This window comes from Ischnura elegans, chromosome 1, assembly GCF_921293095.1.
Source record: "Ischnura elegans chromosome 1, ioIscEleg1.1, whole genome shotgun sequence".
NCBI classification, from domain to species: Eukaryota; Metazoa; Arthropoda; class Insecta; order Odonata; family Coenagrionidae; genus Ischnura; species Ischnura elegans.
Window position 1 is genome coordinate 42,635,586 of NC_060246.1, and position 16,806 is coordinate 42,652,391.

A 16,806-nucleotide genomic window follows, 5' to 3' on the forward strand; every position below is an offset into this window, starting at 1 on the left:
TTTTTTTCTACATTAATGTGCTTATTACAAAGGAGTCATAGATAGAAATTGATAACATAACATGGAAAACATCTGAGAAGTCCTTAATATGAATTCTCTTCAAACTCAAAGAAAAGAATAATACATATGGGTTAAACAAAATAAATATTGATTGCTATGAAAATATAGCAAAAGAAATCCTTGCCAGGATATACCATGGGTTTTTGTGTTGCAATGAATATTTATCAAATACATCATAAGATGTGAGCTAATAACAAACACTATTTAAATTAATGACAAGAAGTCAATCCCATAATATGAAGTAAGAGAATTATTTTCAAATTGTGGCACAGACAAGAAACCAACAAATATAGACTGATTAAGTCATTAAAAAAATTAATGACCCCTTCACCGGCAAGTAATTATTATTTCCAATTAAGCTTGGAATGCATGCATGTCATTTTTAGAGTGAAGAAAGGTAAATGACTGAGCCAAATGCAAATTACAAAATTAATACAAAATATGGCCCAGTTGAAAACATCCAGTTAAATTATTCCCAATTATATGAAACCTAATACAAAATGTTAATGTAACACAACCAACCAAGCAATGAATAAATAATACAATTTTTTACCAATTTTCTTTGAATAATGGAATAGCATCAACTCAAAATTTATGACTTCCAATACATCTATTGAAACAGTAGTCATTTTTAATTAATGAACCACTTAAGTGGGATCCCAAATAGTATATTAATAGTATGACAAACCAGTATATCCTCGCTGGTATTTACGCAACTGGAAAACACAAAAACCTCTAACATATACACAAATAGTTCCAATCAGTCATTAGTACCTCATCATCAGGGAACTCTATCACAGGTTCTGGAGTAGGAGGCTGGACTATCTGAGAAAGTGCTTGTTGTGATGGCTGATTAGGTGCATATTGGTGTAGCTGAAGAGTGGGGTGTGATTGTTGTTGATGGTGCTGAAGGAAATGGTGTGGGCGATGATATTGGTGCGATGGTATCGATGATTCAGCACGTGCCCTCGGTTGTTGAGCATTTCCCTGAGATTGAAGAATCTGCTCTGTAGGAGAGGCTCTTTCCTCTTGTAGGAAGTCAAACTCTCTGAGAGCACTCTACAAGACGGTTCAAAGTGAGGGAAGCAATGGAAGTAGAAAGAAAGAGTGAAGTCCTTCATACTGCACAGCCCAGAAGTACTTCATAAGATAAGCTACATACTAAAGGCATAATTTGGTATCAATAAAATATAGAACTTTAAGATGACAGTAAGAGAAAAAGCAACCTGACTCCAGCATATCTAAACTAAAATTTCCCAACAGTTTGGTTATGAGAATTATATTATGAGGTATGCATTCAACATAACATGCACCATTTGAAACGAAAGGCTTCGAAAGCATGCTTTTTTATTTTGCTAATGTAAACAAGCATTTTGTAAAGCATTTTGCATTTCAAGTAAAAGTAAATGAGCACAAACTAAACATAGCGAATCAATGTTTATGTCATATAAATCAGAAAAATCTGCTTCAGAGAGTCGACTAATGTGAAAAACCAAGCAATTAATATCAAAAGTGAACAGCAAGCATAATGATTGAAGTTTTTCATCTTCAGGATGAGGTTTTAGCACATACTTCGTTAATGAACTTGAAATATAAGTGTGCCATTCTACCACAATTCAACTAAATGCTCTCTACGAGTCTTCACAAAATACTTTTGTGTAAAGGCCTCTATTTCTCTAAATTTACACACCCCTACAAAAAACTGTGATTATTATGCAAGTACACCCATGTCTCGTATAGCGCAATTTCGATTAGCGCAATTTCGATATAGCGCAAATTCGTTCCTCGGGGAAACATTGCAACGCAGTGTAGCCTAATCAAAAATTTTAAACGCTCTCGTGATAAAACGTGAACTTGCGCTAAGTACACACGTAATTTCTATCAATTTACGCATATTAATATTATTTCTTGCCTCAAATATTCTTTTTTGTTTATATATTAATCGAAATTCATTGCTGTGCAATTGCCAAAAGTATTACTCGTCATTGGGTCCAGATAGCCGGCCTACCGAAGATTTATCTCGCCTCCTTAACAGAATGATAATAAATAATTTAGATCGTTAATTAAGCGTGGGGCTGGTGGAAATGAGTTTTTTTTCAGCAATACGGTTTGAGACGTATTTTTGCCGTCGTAGGTTACCGGGCGATTGACTTCCAGGTAGAGGGTCTGCGCTAAAGCCTTCAAGGTCATCGGTATTCACGGGGGAGAAATGGAGCGGTGGCCGAGTTGCGCATGAATAGCATCAACACATAAAAGGGTCCGCTATAGAGTCTCAAACACAATGGCTTCGTTCCCTCCCCGCAGTCATAGGCCTTCTGCGTCTCAGGAATACAGTTCAGCAGAAGAAGGTGATTTATATAGAGCCATACAGAGTAAAAACCAAGAGAATATGGCAAAAAATAGGAATGCCTGTAGAAAAATCAAGAATTTATCAAGAAAAACCATAAACCTAGAAGAGGACTTGAGAGAGGTCAATTGCTTTGAAAATGGAGAGCGTCAAAGCGATATTGCGTGGAAGTTTAAACTCACGATGCCTTATTCTGAATAAAGACGAAGTTAAAGTATCAGTGACCTCAGCCGCACCAACTTCAACCAAGCGGTCTACACATACGGAAAGTTCATGGTGAATCAGTACAAAAAGACGAGAGTGGTAATCGCTCCGAGACATTTAGTAAAAGCGGTTGGTTCCAGAATTTAAACGGCAAGCAGGTATTTTCAGTGCGGCGATATCAGGTGAATCTGCAAGTGTTGATAGCGCAGCCACCACAACATTTTCTGATGAACTCCAAGCTGTTATTGAAAGTGGCTCCTTTCCCCCTCAACTAGATTTAGTGTTGACGAGACGATATTTTTTGGAAAAGAATACATTCTCGTTCATTCATTTTCAGGGAAGGAAAACCTGGGTCAGGTTTCAAGGCATTTAAAGACTGTTTCACGTAGCTGCTAATGACTCGGAGGACTTCAAATTAAAATGATTTATCATTCATAAACTCCGCTAGCTATGAAATGGCATTTAAAGTAGCATTTTCCTGTCATTTCGATGAGCGGCAAAAGGGCCTGGGTGACACAACAGTTGTTTTTAGACTAGTTTGAAAAATCGTCAACTGCCGGCAACGCATTACGATCCCCTGAGATAGCAGATGTTAGCCCACCCGCACGACAGGATGGAATTTCGAAAGCACGTAAGAATTTTTTTTAACGTGAATAAAAGTCTTTGAATGCGTGAATACTATCTTTAAAGATGTTTTAAACTATAAATATTTATAAAAATAATGTTTTCTAAGGCTTTTTATGGGAATATAGATGTTTTAGAGGAAATTCAATACCAAAGACCTATGCTACCAGGAACGCATCCCTATCTTCCCTATGTTAAAACGCTCTCGTATAACGCAAATTCGTATAGCGCAAAGACCCCAAGGAACGCATCCCTTGCGCTATACGAGACATGGGTGTATTGCATTCTTAGTTTTTTTAACAAAAAATTATATAGAGGATGATATAAAATTTAAATACCTCATATAAATATCTCTAACTCTTCAACAGTCCTAGAGTACAAGTTGACAATCAACAGCCTGCCATTGGCAATGAAACAATTTAATGAAGTCCACTAAATTCATTAATATTTACACACAGTCACTTGGCACTAAAAGGTTACCAATCCCAGCAAAAAAAATGTTTTTTTTTAAGACAATGGTTCAAATTTGAAATTATTTTCTAGCACTTCTACATTTTGAGGGGAAACCATACATTTATGAACAACCAGAGGTCAAGGCAATAAGTTTGGAAGGGAAAGACGAAACACAGGAAAACTAAAAGAATGCTTTTGAAACTTAAACGCAGAAAATAAAAGGATCTTCATTCAGTAAATTCACACAAGAATTATTCATGCCAAAAAACCATAACGTTATAACAATCCTGCAGGTAACACCTTCAAATAATAGAAATAACATAAATATGTATTATTAATTTATGAATGGCAGAATGCTTTATATTGTTTGATATGGATGTATTGATAAGTCCTAATCACAAATATTTAAAACAAGTTCATCCCTCAAAATGAGAAAACAGAAAATTCAAGACAAAAAGTGAAAATTACCAAGGCCTCTCAAAAACGAATTTTCATCAAGGTCTCCAAAAATGTTTGCAAATAACGTTTTACTAACAATAACTAAAACCAATATGTATCTAATAGCACGTGTTTAGATGTATGATGTTTTTCTAAAAATGTCCCCTGTGATGTTTAGAATTGGGTGATTCTCCATCTGTGAAGAAATGTTGATAAAAATGTATTCATTTAACTGAAGGAGGAATTACACCACATGACTTTACACTTGATAATAACAGATAAAGCCGCAGAAAAGCCTCACAAAGCAAATAAAAGACTATATAATGGGTGATATTTGCTCATACATTCAAAGGTATAAATTTTCTTCACAAAAATAGCTAGCCAGTAGTGAATAAGAGTAATAATATCCAATTAAGACTAATGGTTTCAAAATTAAATATGTTTAGCCTTAAAACTGAGGGTGTGGTCTAAGTTGCTCTTGGCATGATCAAGCTACTGCTGGAAAAATGTCTGTAGCGGAATACAGCTTTATAATGAATTCTACATAGCTGTTGAGAAACACATGGGCATAAATGGAAGTCAAATTTATTTTGACCTTGCCCCAGAATATTTCAACTTTGCAGATGCAGTGTTCTGTAGAGGAAATGGAATTGTGTTCATTTAAAGTGCACCATTGAGGGTAAATAGACAATGACTAGTGAAGTTCAATACCCATTTCTGGGGTGAAAAATATATTATCTTAAAAATCAAAACCAAATGAATGTCTTGAACTAGCAATTAATGTCCTGAGAAGCTTAAAAGAATGCAAAACAAAAAATTGGCATTTATGTAATTAAATGGACGACTGTATAGGCTTCTGCATTGAGAAACAGAATGTCATCTATTAATCCACTAATATTTCATTTCAAATTATATTGTTATCACATTACTTGCATTAGTGCTTAAGCTATTAAACTTTTTTAGTTATTTAAGGCAGTCATCATTACATGATAAAAAAGTCTACATATTAATACCAATTGCCATGAGGTTCCTAAAAAAAAATTCTGATATTCTATCATTCCACCCAATTCCAACAGAAAAAACATGCAGTTGAGTTTGATCAAGCACTCCATAACATTTTTTCATAGAAAAGTACACATTCAATATAAAAAATAGTAAGAATGAGAAGAAGCTTACTTTATCAAAACCAGGGACAAAGTTATTCAATTGAAGTTGACATTCTATCCCTTTCATTCCTAAATACTCTTCTAAATTGATTCTTTTGCTTGAGGAAGATGCATAAAAAGTATAAAATTCAAGAACATACAAAAGCAGAGTAGCAAGGGATTGTATGAAAATACCGCAAAACATAAATGAGAGCGGCAGATATGCAATTACATAAAAATTTCTCACACTAGCATAAATTTTTAATCTCGTCCCTCAATCTCAACTTCAGTCGAAAGATAAAATACACTCCACTACAGGACAACAACATTGGTATGAAAATTATGTACTTTTAAAAGTGTTCACCACTAGCCATGCATTTTCTTAAGCTTTGAATAAGCCTCTTCAAATTTACTTATCCTATCAATCGCCATGACTTTTAAGCAAGGGAAAAGTATTTGAGACTAAGCCATTGGGGCTCTAGAATCATCCTGACTTCAACATCAACACATGATGGTCTTTTTTGCAAATGTGCTAACGGGTCATTTGGAGCCTACCAGCAACCACATGCCTTAATCTCCTAAACACTTAAATGCATGGTTCAAAATGGAAATTTACTCTAAGCACCATGACCCCTCACTGCCTATACAGACATGAATATTTACCTGAAATATTTAGGATATTCTCAGGCTCCTACATTACCCTCCAACTTCAACACTAGCCAAAATGTATCTCATAATATTACATTTCACAAATATAGCAAAATACAAGTGGATTCTAACTTATAAACAGTTAACTATTAGATGAATTGGCTATAAACGGAATTGGCCATATAATGGGAATAATAACTTGAATATCAATGGGTATTAAGGCACTGCAAAACCTAGATTTACATACAATACTAATGTACATAACAAGGTAATTTTTATGAGGTATGACCTAATTTAATGATAAATCGTGTGAATTGGCATCAAATTAGCATATTATACAATGATGGTATTGGAACGAAAAATTTTGCCTTCCATGTTGCACATTGTATTGGCAGGGTTCCCACTCTAACTAAAATATAAAATTCACGGTTTCTTACAGGTTTTAACTGTTTAAATGTCAACAAATTCATGGTCTGTTGAAAAGCTATTTTTGATATAAGTATTGATCGTGTAACAATCACAGGCCGCCCGTTAACTAAAAGTTAAAAAACTTTGTTTTTTAAATTTTTTCGACAGGGTTAATGAATACTTAAGTTACCAGTCTTTCAATAACAGGCTTAAGGTCAATGTGTCGTCATAGTGTACGGACCAATAATTGTGCTTTGAAATCACGTGTGCAGATAAATTGGTGGACAGCATCCGCCCATGACTCGGCCTTGGATCATGATCGAAATCAGGGATGCCGGCTTATAAAAAATATTGCGGGGGCCCATATTGGGGGTCTTGCCACAGGCAATTTTATAAACAGTGAGTTTTTAAGTTTTTTAAGATCAACATTAGAACCCTGAAAACTCGATTCTTGATAACTTGACAATCCGGGAAAAAATTGACAAGCCTGACACATCTTTTCCTCCCCCCTATAATGAATTTTTGAGGGGCTCGGACCCCCTCAAGCCTCATGGAGTCGGCGCCACAGATCGAAATATAGATTTTTCTTTTGATCTATCAATCGTAGTTCTACAATCAAATTTAAGAGATTTTTAAGGTTCATTGACAAAATTCACGGCTTTTCCCAGGTTTTTTCACGGAAGACGAAATTTGCTGCTTATTCTAGGTTTTAAGGTTTTCACGGTTGAGTGGGAACCCTGATTAAATGTAATAGTAACAAGTGTCCTCAGAGTAATTAATCTGTCAAAATTAAATACCAGAGCTAAAACTGATGTTGTGGAAGGCACTGTCATACTTAGCACACCATAATCGAAAAACTTTTCCATGCCAATGAAAACTTGCTTAGATAAAATGTAGATGGTGCCTTGCCTCATATGTGTACATAATCGTGGAATGTATTTACAAATATACTCAAATAACAATTTTTCTTGCGCTCTTGAGAGGATTTTCCTATCTAATGAAATAATAAGCTGGATTTGACAAGAGTAAGACTCAGCTGCTCATTGAAAATGAGAAATTACCATCAGATAGATCTCATACAGTGGCTAGAATATAATTTCACCTTGTTTTGTCATATATGGGCAAAAAGATCATGTGGATAAGCTTAAAAAAAGAGAGAGATATGAGACAAATTGCTTCATTCATGGTCAATTATTCCAATAATTAAGGATAATTTTTATTATGACTCGATTAAAAGTTTCAGAAATTGGACAAGAGAGACGAGAGACGAACACCTTGGGATGACCTAAGAGGCAGTTTAGTATAAGCCTCGAAAATTTTCGCATCAATGCTTAAAACGACGCTTCATTTAACTGATACAAATTAAATGGTAATACATAGTCATGCAGTGTCCTTCGCGTAGCCGTAATCACGGAAAAAGAGAGCGAGTATCTAATTACATTTGATTCAAAATTAATTAACTCCAAACTCATAAAAATGCGCCGCAAAATATGCGGAGCCGAATCAATATTCAAATACCTTTGATTACAGAAGATCCAAAGAGAAAAAGAAAGAATGGGTTGGCAACAAAATTTTCCAAGAGCGACAAATGAAAAGCTACATGGTAAATCCTCGCGGAGAATGGGTCGGTAGAAAAAAGCGACAACATAAATAAAGACGGATCACGGTTTATTAGACAATTTCCAATAATAAGACCTCAAAGAGCACAGCGGTGAAATTTTCTTGAGATACGACCAATAAAGGCCACCCGGAACAGGAAATCCCGAAAATCTGCGGGCGATGTGAATGCCGCGCCGTGACGATGGAATGTGGCCTTACGTATCTGATACGCAACGCTCAAGGACAAAGACTGGCGTCATGGCAGAAAGTTCTCTACGCGCTCCGATGAAGATCCCCTCCTTCCAAACGAACTTCCAGAACACAATAAAATCTCAATACGATTTTCCAATAACATATTCGAAGTAAACAGAAATTTCCATGATAGTGGGATAGTTCACCGAGGGCAGATAAAGGCTATATCGCTATAACTTGTTGAGGGAAAAATTCTTAGTAAAATCAGAAGACTGAACAGCCACTCATTATGCGTTTCTTCCTCTTCCGAAAGTAATATTTTAAATTATGATTTTCGTTAATTATCTTCACACTGTGTGAGTATTTTGGACACTAAATACGACAACTGACAAACACGAAACGCTGAGAATAATTTTAAATATTAGCGCAAGATCGAATCACAATTATTTCACTGCAAAACGAAAAAAGACTCCACAAAAACATATAGGGCCACAGACTTTGCACGTATTACAATGATAATTTAAACAAATTTCTGGATTTATGGCATTTTTCAGGAACAAAAAATACATATATCAGGAATTGCGGCACAGCACTCGGTATGTGCCTCACGGGCAGGGATATATCTTCGACATTAAGAATGTAAATAACTTAAGCGTAACTAGCATGGGAAAATTCAGTGCAAATTAATGCAAGCGAGGAACTTAATGATGACACTAACGTACAGCGTGCACGTCGCGCAAGATATCTCATCAGTGCCAACAGGGTTCGCATGATATCGAGTCAACCTTGGGAGTCCACTACGTAATAATTCTATGAATTTATGCCGAACGTAAGAAAAAAATAAAACTATTTCTCCACGGTCAACGATTTTTTTTAAATCTGAAAATAGGTTCACCAATCTATCCATAAATCTATAATTCCTAAGTACAAAGGTGGCCAACCTACGGCCCACGGGCCGCTTGTGGCCCGGGAGCGGGCTCATGTGGCCTATTTCTCTTATGCATTCTAATTTACGGAGAGTATGCGTAATCTGGCCAGCGAGATTTCTATTGATATGAAGTACGTCCTTAGAGCACATAAGGTTGGACACCACTGTCCGAGACAATGGTTCACCTGGATTCCTCTTCCCTTCTTACCCAACAACCCTCTCAATCAAACCCAATTGCTACTGACGAACCCCACCGTGGCTTCATCTGAAACTAATTTTGGGTTCCGTAATATGGCATCATCTACTAGGCGAGAGGTTCGCAGGCAACATTCATGAAGCAGTGGAAGACTGTCCTCATGGACCATTTACAATAAATGATAATTTTGTAATGATATACCTTCCCAGGGGTTCATTTTTTGTTCAGCAACAAGTTTCTGACAATCCTTCCTCAGAGGAACGCGCCGGAGCCGATGTTGCAACTGTTTGACCTCTCCTCGGTGTTCCTTACGTAATTAATTAAGCATCACATCGTTGGAGCGTACGTAATGATGCGGAACTGAGAACATTCCCTCATTTGAAATGCGCTTCACGTAATCACTTCGTAAAGAAAGCACTGCAATCCTACCTCAAAAACTACATTGGGATCGAATAAGAATTACCTTCGTGCTACATTTTTCCCAGAAAAGGAATAATCCATGAGCGTACCCAGCCAGGGGCAGGGGGGGCAGCTTGCGAGCAAGAAGAAAAAAGCCTGCCCCCCCCCCTTTCCCTAGAAGCAAAAATCGCAGAAGTCTTTAAGCAAAATCAGTACTGAATTGAACCAAAAGTATTCAACAAATTTTCTTTAAACCCACAAAAAAGATATGTATTAGTATAAGATATGTAGCTAAAATAAAACTATTTTTTCAAGGAAATAATCTCATAAACTATAATAAAACGCTGTTATAATTTTCTTAAAATGTTGGTTTCATTCACCTTTTCCATGCTAAAATATCACAACTTGACTTGCCGCCCCTAGACCATCGCTTGCCCCCACTCTAGTTATGATCTTGGGTACGCCCTTGGAATAATCCACATTCTTTCAAATCTCCAGACGACTAGATTTTACCAAGAAAATAATTTCCGGAGATTAAAAGTTGTACGGAGGAGACATTAAAGGGTAATATCTTGAAAGATCGCGAAGATGGTTCGAAGACCTGGGCAATACACTAACTACACATCAACCAACCGAAAAACTTTTATTTTTAAATTATATCATGATTTTTTTAAAAAATGAGCATCTAAAAACACCACCATAAGGTTTAAAAAGTACACACAAAATAACTTTTCAATTCTAAATACAGTTTTAGAAATGATGACGGGGGCGGACTTCGTGATGAGGGTAACGAGAATCAAAAAGTTTTTCTCAAATACTTCTGTCGACCAAAATTTGGTATATTCGGAGCGGCCATACCCCTAAATCGAAAACTAATCATAAAATTCATACAGGGGTTGAGTGTATTAACAATGCAATCATAAAATAACACGCATTCCAATGAAAGTCATATTCAATTCTCGCACAGTGAGACTGGCAAATTTCCAAACATTCTTGATCGCAGGTACTCAAGGAAAAAGAAAAAAAAACTCATCAGAAATCGAGTTCTTTTTAATCGAACGACGATTCGCAAATATTACAAACTTCAGAAAATTTGGACGATATCCATAGCTGAAAAGAAGCTGGTGCAGAACGACGGCCAAGAGAAACCAAAAGAAATGATCGGTGTCGAAACAATTCACGTTCAGAGGGAAAAAAACTCTACGGGCTGCAACTGGTGGCAACACAATGGGACGTTTCATTCATACTAAATACAATGGAATGGTGGGTGTATGACATCACACAGGTGATTCTCCCGCTTCCATCGCTTTAGCCTTCACCTCTAATCGCTTGCGCTACTGTGGAAATAGCGAGCCACATTCTACTGCGCAATCTGTGGACAAATACGTCGATTCGTCCCAATAAACATTATTGCCTAGAAAAGTCATTGTTTTGACCAACGTTTACAATTATTTCATTCAAAGTAGTGTGGTTAGGACCCAAAACCATTGAATCTACTCAATATGTTATCGTTAATTTAATTAAAATAAATTAATGTAAAAATGCGCGATTGAGGCAGAGCCAATGGCCATCGCTTTGTCAAGTTAGGAATATGAGTGAATAGGGATCGAGATTAAGAGGGGCATATTAACCGCATTACCGCAAATTAAAGAGTCCACTCACCCACCAAATCACCTGCTTCGATATGATAGCAACACATTAGGCTTTACTAGGCGTGAATTAAATAAAAATGAATCCCTCGAATGCGTTTAATAAAAGCCAATAAAGCGCTGTGCTAATACACACGCAATTATTAATTTTTATGAACTCACCAAAGAAACAACGCTCTCCAAGGAAAAAGTTACGAAGCTTTAACCGCAATACTACCACTACCCCTTTATTTCAATGAGAATATAACTCGGGGTAACTTAAAGTGACATAATTATCGGTAGTATCGAAGACCAAATGGTAGTAAAATTTAAGTAAAGAATCATCTTCGTATACACTACGGAAGAAAGCCCATCTATCGCAATTTCGTGGGATGGTGATCATTATTCACTCCTGAAATAGTAACTGCAGGACCGCACTCCCCCAGATGAAACACACTGGGGGACTTCCTCATTTGTCACCATTGGAATTCACAAATTCAACTTTGGATATTCAGGGCAAGTGTGTCGCGCGATGACCAGCAAATCACGCACGGAATACCATTTCGCTTAAATAAGCTTCGTGCGCCTAAAAGGGCATGTCTTTGCTCCCGTTTTCACCCCCACTCCGCCCGTCGAAAGCAACTATCTACGTTCCACCGTGACTGAGGAGGGAGTGAGCGAGTACCGCGGCCACGGAGAGCCGACCAGACCTCAACAAACGGGTTAAGCACAACACGTCCGAAACCAATAAATCCATCCGGATCGACCCGACTCCGTGCATCCGTCGCCGACAACTTCTTACCGCGTCCACGTTCACACTAACTAGAGTCACATGCTTCCACCGCGAGATCGGACAGTTCCGGGGCCCTTCTTTTCCCTCGAAGTCGTCACCAACGGGGGAAGGCGACTCGACCCGCCCATCGGGCGAGGCATCCTGAGCGGCGCACTTTGAGGGTGTCGACGCCGTTGTCTCACAGTGGCGCCTCTCCACCCGCGACGCCCTGGAAACCGCGCTACGCCGTCGCCGGAACGTTAGCCTCCTCATGAGGACGGCGAGGCGAGCGGAAGGACCCGCCACGCCATACCGTCCGCCACCATCCAGGTGCATGGCGGAGGACGGTGGGCGAGGTGGTGGGATGCACGAAAAGGGCCACACCCCCTCCCGGGCGGAAGGGGTAGCAGCTCGAGCAAACACACACACGCGGAAACAATCCTCGTCGGCGGGGTCCGCCCACGGCGGAGCCCTCCTCTGCTCCGGCCTCTTCACGGTCTCGCCTCTGAAAAACTTTCACCCGAAGGCGGAGCGACTTGACGCAGACGCTGTCACGTGACTTCCTTCCCTTTCCATCACCTGCGAGCGGGAGTATGGGGGTGGGGAGGTTTCTCGCGAAAGGCAGGTAAATGCATAACACTGACGTCGAGGGCGATGGGGGCAGTGACTTCACTGGTCACGTACCGGTGCAAAATTATCTGCGCACTAACGCTACCGCAAGGATTGGAAAAAAGGACAAGGCCATAGTATGAGAAACTATTTGGGGAGGATTTTGGAGAGAGAGAGAGAGATGTACTTGGGGAGGGGAGATCATTTGGAGGGGATAATTCAAACATTACCTTCCAACATTTAAAGGTGGGGGTTCGACTTCCTCGACCCAGCCTTGAAAATGAACAAGGATGGGGTCAAAACTTAACCTTCTCTTTCACTTAAAATGCTAACTTGAATTCAAAAATGAAAAAATGAAAAACATTGATGAATAATCCTTCCTTAATATCTTTTTAGACAAAATTTGAGCAGAATTCTTTAAGAATAATCAACATCATAGTTGGTGTAATTGAGTATCTACTAATAGCTTGGGGAACATTGTTAAACCCAGCCATTCATGTAGTAATGTGCAATTCATTCCATGCCTTTCTGAACCATAAATTTTATTACCTAACATTATAAGCTTTGTTTTTCACAGACAAATGTAACTTTCCCACCTCAGGCAGTTTTAATAGGTGATTATAAAGACATATTTCCCTGAGCTCTGTGCCTCATGTATAAATTGGTAATCTCCGACGATGTAAAACTCCTATCTACTCGTATAGAAAGCACGACTAAGCCAAGCACTACCTGCTAGCAGAGTACTCAGCTACCTGCTAGCAGCCTGCATCATATCAGTGCTCAAAGCCTCGCCCCAAGGTCACCTCACACGGCAACAGAGGGAACCAGAATGACGTCACACGGGGTTTTCCCAGCATTCATACTTAGCTGTCGCGTATTCGCGCACTTGAAAATTTTCACTTTTCATTTAATCACGAAAAATAGATATCGTCATTAAAAAATCTAAAAGCGTGAAATACATACTCCAGGAGTAATCATCTTTCAATTTAGGCAATAAAAAAAGGAAACCACCCTATTAGCACTGAAGTAAATGACTTTAATTGAAATGAGCATTTGATAGTAATTTTGCAAATGCTAAAATTTTTCCAGATCCTAAAATTAACATTCAAACATATCCAAAGCCATACTTATTCCATAAAAAAAATTCTCGATACATCTACACATCCTTCTCCTAGGCTATTTCCTGCACATGGATTTTTAGACGGGGGACTTTTGTAACTCTAATCAATCTTCATACCAATAATAGCATTTCATAACTCACTCATAATGTCACAACTAATATATACGTGTCCTAAAAAATAGATGAAAATACTGATTACCCTCATCCATGATGCATGTACAATACCAAACAAATTGCTGTAATTTTGATAAACACTAACTACTTGGATGCACACAATTTTTTGTCAAAAAAATTCCTTTTTATAGACAAAATACAATTATCAATATCAACTGTTAACTCCAACCAAAAATTTTTACACAAAGCAAATAGCTGAACAAAATTTCACAAGATGCTGAACGGTTATTCATGCTAAGAGAAAGATTAAGAAACAGAAATACATGCATCTCATTTTCTATTTCCATGCCAAGCTATTTTTTCTATTTTCATGCTTTGAAAGCTCTATATTCCTTCCGCAGAAAATCATTAGACAAGGCCAATTACATAGATGTGAAGAATAGAAGATTACATAGAATGAAGAACATATGAAAAATAAAATGGTTTTCCAACAAGAAAAAAAAACAAAATAACGTCAGCTGAAGATTGAAAATACACTTCAAAATCACACACAAATTATCATTGTATAGAAAAAATTGAGTGAGTACAAAGGAATACAAGGAACTTGTAGAATAATATGACACATTGGTCATATGTAATAGGAAATCCTAGATATTTGTAGCATTATTAAAGAGGTACTTTGTCTAGATTATCCTTGGAGGTTTCTAATGTAGCAAAAACATTTGAGAGTACCATAGAAAATTTGACTTAGAGCCTATTAGTAACCAAAATGACTGATAAGGAAAAAATGACTTTACACAATATGACTAAAAAGAATAGACTAGTTCAATAACAATGCAGTGAATGCTCAAAAATGACCAAACATTAGTTGTCTATGCCTCCTCTTCAGGAAGAGTATGACACATGATGAAGAATTAAATAGAGTACATATTATAGGCTACTGAGTGTCTATTCACAATTAACAGGAAGGCTGAGGCTCATGCATGGGGCAAAAGGTGAGAAAAGATTCTGTTCCACACAAATTAGCTTAAGTGCAAACGAAAAAGCATTTCAAAGATGAATAGTTACCACTTGGATAACTTTCCAGTTTGATCATTACATAAAATTTATTTGGCATGTGGGCTGGACACCATAACATCCAACACATATTTATGTGTTAGGCAAAAATATGTGAGCAGCAAATGCATCATAGTTATATGTATTATTAAACCCATAATTAATCACATACAAAAGAACCGTAACAGCTATGAATTAGGAATATCTCACAAACTTTTATCTTAGGAGATTAGCAATATTTCTTTAAGTTTACAATTTTTTACATCCATTATAATTATATTGTACACAATGTTAATAAAGCAAGCATCAATGCCATATGATTAACAAAAATGACTAGATATTAACATTTAATATGAACACTACGTAGAAAATGAACAATCATTAAATAAATATGGTACATATAATACATACATGCATTCCAGTTAATTTGCCACTTCAAAAAACATTTTCAACAAATTTTTAATTCCCAAGATGAAGCTTCAAACTTTAAGGGTAAAAAATCCAATGCCAAGACTTTTTCTATACCATAGCTTAATGTATTATACAAAGCAACACAAAAGCAATGAATAAGAGTTAACTGGTTTAACAACACAAATTAGGCACAATATGAACAAGTAGAAATGTGTGCATGCACATTATAACTAAAATATGACAGACAAAATAATTGAGAACAGTGAAATGAATATGAAATTTGATTAAAATTACAAAACATTACCAAGTGAAAACCAAGTAGACCACCACAATTCATTCATAAAATAGGTACAATCTAACATTAAAAATTTGCTTTTAATATTCTGAACTCCTTCAAATATAGTCAGGGGTGAATTTGAATTAAAGGGCATTGCATTCTATAAAAATTTAATAATAGGAAATTTTGTATTTGCTTGCTTGTATACCAGACACCAGTACAATAATGTAGATGTATACAGATATACTTAATGAATTGAATGAAGAAGCGTCTCTAATTTACATTGAGAGTATTAAAAGTTTTTTATTAGTCTCCTCTTCCTCTGAGGGAATTTTCACAAAAAAATATAAAAAGAAGTTCTAATATCGAGGAAATAAGGACAACTAGAAAGAATGTTTGAAGAAATGCTGCATAATCTAGGCTTAACTATATTTAACAACATCTTTCAATACATAACTAATTTAGGATTGGTAATAAAAAGGGAATATCCACCCTTACAATGCACAAAGGTACAAACTGCTGAATGGCTGATTACTGATTAGTAACCTGAATATTGATCCTTTCATTTTTAACTCTAGAATATATGTATCTGAAGCCATAAACTGAGAAATCAATGAGAACTCTTCACAAAAGAATTTAAGCAACAATTATGGGTAGAAAATATTTAAAAAATGATAGGGAATAAATTCTGACAATGATAACGAATGTGGAGGAGATCTGACTTTCATAATTTCTGCAAGCAAGAACACGGTCTAATTTTCTTATCGCTCCTATTCAAATTCACCTCACTAAACCAATTTCTATGGAGTGCATCATCAACTTAAATAACTGAAACATCATATTATAGAACACACTATAAAATTACAGTAAATGTGCTATCCTAGGGGAAATAAAAATTACCATGCATGAAATTCTTTGATTGAATTGTTTTTAACAGCATTCTACAATCATATGACTCACAATCTAACTGCAACAGACAAATGGGCTAAAAGCAAACCAGGGATTTCCAACTAAGCATCCTTTTTCATACAATAATTTGAAAAACATATCGCTTTCCCAAACACTGGAATCTCATATAAAAATAACAGGAACACCTTTCACACTAATTTATACATGTACATATAATGTATTGACATGACCATATAATTGATGAAAAATTTCTTAGTCACTCAATATAA

General features: G+C 36.7%; 1 protein-coding gene across 6 annotated transcripts in view; it reads right to left on the reverse strand.

Moving 5' to 3' along the window:
* The window catches only part of LOC124159397 (serine/threonine-protein kinase N), a 95,852-nt gene that overhangs the window by 9,034 nt on the left and 70,012 nt on the right, over nucleotides 1-16,806 (reverse strand). For 5 of the 6 annotated variants that reach the window (XM_046535224.1, XM_046535206.1, XM_046535217.1 and 2 more), the window contains one exon: nucleotides 835-1,119. The exons of the other annotated variant lie outside the window; for it this stretch is intronic. In XM_046535224.1, the coding sequence (XP_046391180.1) occupies nucleotides 835-1,119 (285 nt within the window). The remainder of the gene's footprint in view (nucleotides 1-834; nucleotides 1,120-16,806) is intronic. 6 annotated transcript variants of the gene reach the window in all.